This window comes from Amblyomma americanum, chromosome 7, assembly GCF_052857255.1.
Source record: "Amblyomma americanum isolate KBUSLIRL-KWMA chromosome 7, ASM5285725v1, whole genome shotgun sequence".
In the NCBI taxonomy this organism is placed as follows: Eukaryota; Metazoa; Arthropoda; class Arachnida; order Ixodida; family Ixodidae; genus Amblyomma; species Amblyomma americanum.
The window spans coordinates 24,131,381-24,132,941 of NC_135503.1; the positions used below are offsets into that span (position 1 = coordinate 24,131,381).

The 1,561-nt window shown below is 49.3% G+C and overlaps 1 protein-coding gene across 1 annotated transcript in view; it reads right to left on the minus strand.

Annotated features, from left to right (window-relative positions):
• Positions 1 to 1,262, minus strand: part of LOC144098695 (uncharacterized) — a 6,964-nt gene extending 5,702 nt beyond the window's left edge. Inside the window, exon 1 of the mRNA XM_077631512.1 lies at positions 1,110 to 1,262. Coding sequence (XP_077487638.1) covers positions 1,110 to 1,118 — 9 coding nt within the window. The 5' untranslated portion in view covers positions 1,119 to 1,262. The remainder of the gene's footprint in view (positions 1 to 1,109) is intronic.
• Positions 1,263 to 1,561: the final 299 nt, after the last annotated feature.

Here is a 1,561-nt window from a genome sequence, read left to right on the forward strand (position 1 = left end):
CTCGGGAAGCCATTCACTCAAGATTGAATTATCTGCATTATAACGCTAGATAAAACTAAGTACTCAAACACTAGCTCTCCTGTATTCATTAAAATCTCTCCTCCTCCTCCTCCTCCTCCTCCTCCTCCTCCTCCTCCTCCTCCTCCTCCAATACTAGGACGGTGTCGTTTCCGAGTACTCTGAAGTGCTCAGAGCGAAGACGTTTCAGCGAGCCGCGTCAGCCTTGAGAATAATATTCCAGAGGCTGTCATGGTGCATGCTCCTGAACTTCCGAGCGCAGATGCGCGATTTCCGACGCTCTCTATAGCTCTATATCAGGGAAAGACGCGATTGATAATCCCGCGGCTAGACTTAACGAAACAAGGCTTCCTGTGTTTTAGCGCAACGATTTTCCTTGATTTATTCTTGATAGCAGATATTTTCACATTAATCGTCATTATTTCCAGAGAGAAAATGCGCTGTTTGAAACAACTTGTACCATTCTTGTTGGCGCATTTTAGGATAGATTAGCGGCGACGCAGATACTGCTGTTATTACTGAGACAACGGGAAGCACCGAACAATATGGCGGTCTTGCTTTGCGAAATGTGGCTATAACAAAATTATTGATATAACAAAAAAAATTTTGGCATCTCTAACCTTCGGATAAAGCGAAATAGGGCTCCTAGCAAACGAACAGTCTACGCTGTTTAATATTGTTATGACGAGGTCTATTTTGTCCGGACGGTGGGACTAGTTTTGTTTTCCCTTGAATGGCGAAGTCGTGCTCCCCACCCCTGTGCCATTGCTGCTGATGAAGCCAAGTCCACAATTGAGGCAGTACGCATTCCTCCTTCCTCAAGTGAAGTAGTACGTTCGATCTGCGTCTACAATTACGTCGAAAAAAAAAAATCAGGAAAGCACTCATGTGCTTTGATAGCTTTGCGCCTTAGCGAATTTTGTGTGGACTGACTCAGCTGAAATGAAGCCCCACGGCTGGCTATTCTGACAGTTGAACTGTCTTCGATTGACAAGAGATCCAGTATATCCCATTAATACTAATATAAATCGTTACATAGTTCCTCATTACGGCATTCCTACAGCTATGCTACCGCGTTCGTACATACTTACGCTGTTCATGATGACTGGTTGGGGATGCTGATAGCCTTCCGTGTAAAGGAACGAGTTGCGGTTAACACACGGCGGTGATGTGCGCGGAGGCGATGTGCGGACACTGAGGTGGCGATGCCAGAGGCTTGCCTGTGGGCCGCTTTTATACAAAGCCCCGCGCTCTTGCACGGTCCTTACGCGGGAGGGACAACCACCACGTGACCTCGCACCTCTTTCCGTAGCGCCTTCCTCCCTTTCTCTCTTTCCACCTTTTGGTCTTGGCCTGTCCGTCGTGCGGCGATGGCCACTCCTGACGTGGGCACTACCACCGGGAGGGGTCGGCCCGTTCGCTAATTCAAAACCAAGAGGGGCAAGTCGCCTGGCAGCAGCGCTTTCGGCGACTAACGGGGGCGCCCCTAGCCTCCCCCCACCCCTCTCACCCTCTCCCGCTTTGAGGCACTCGAGCGAGGAAA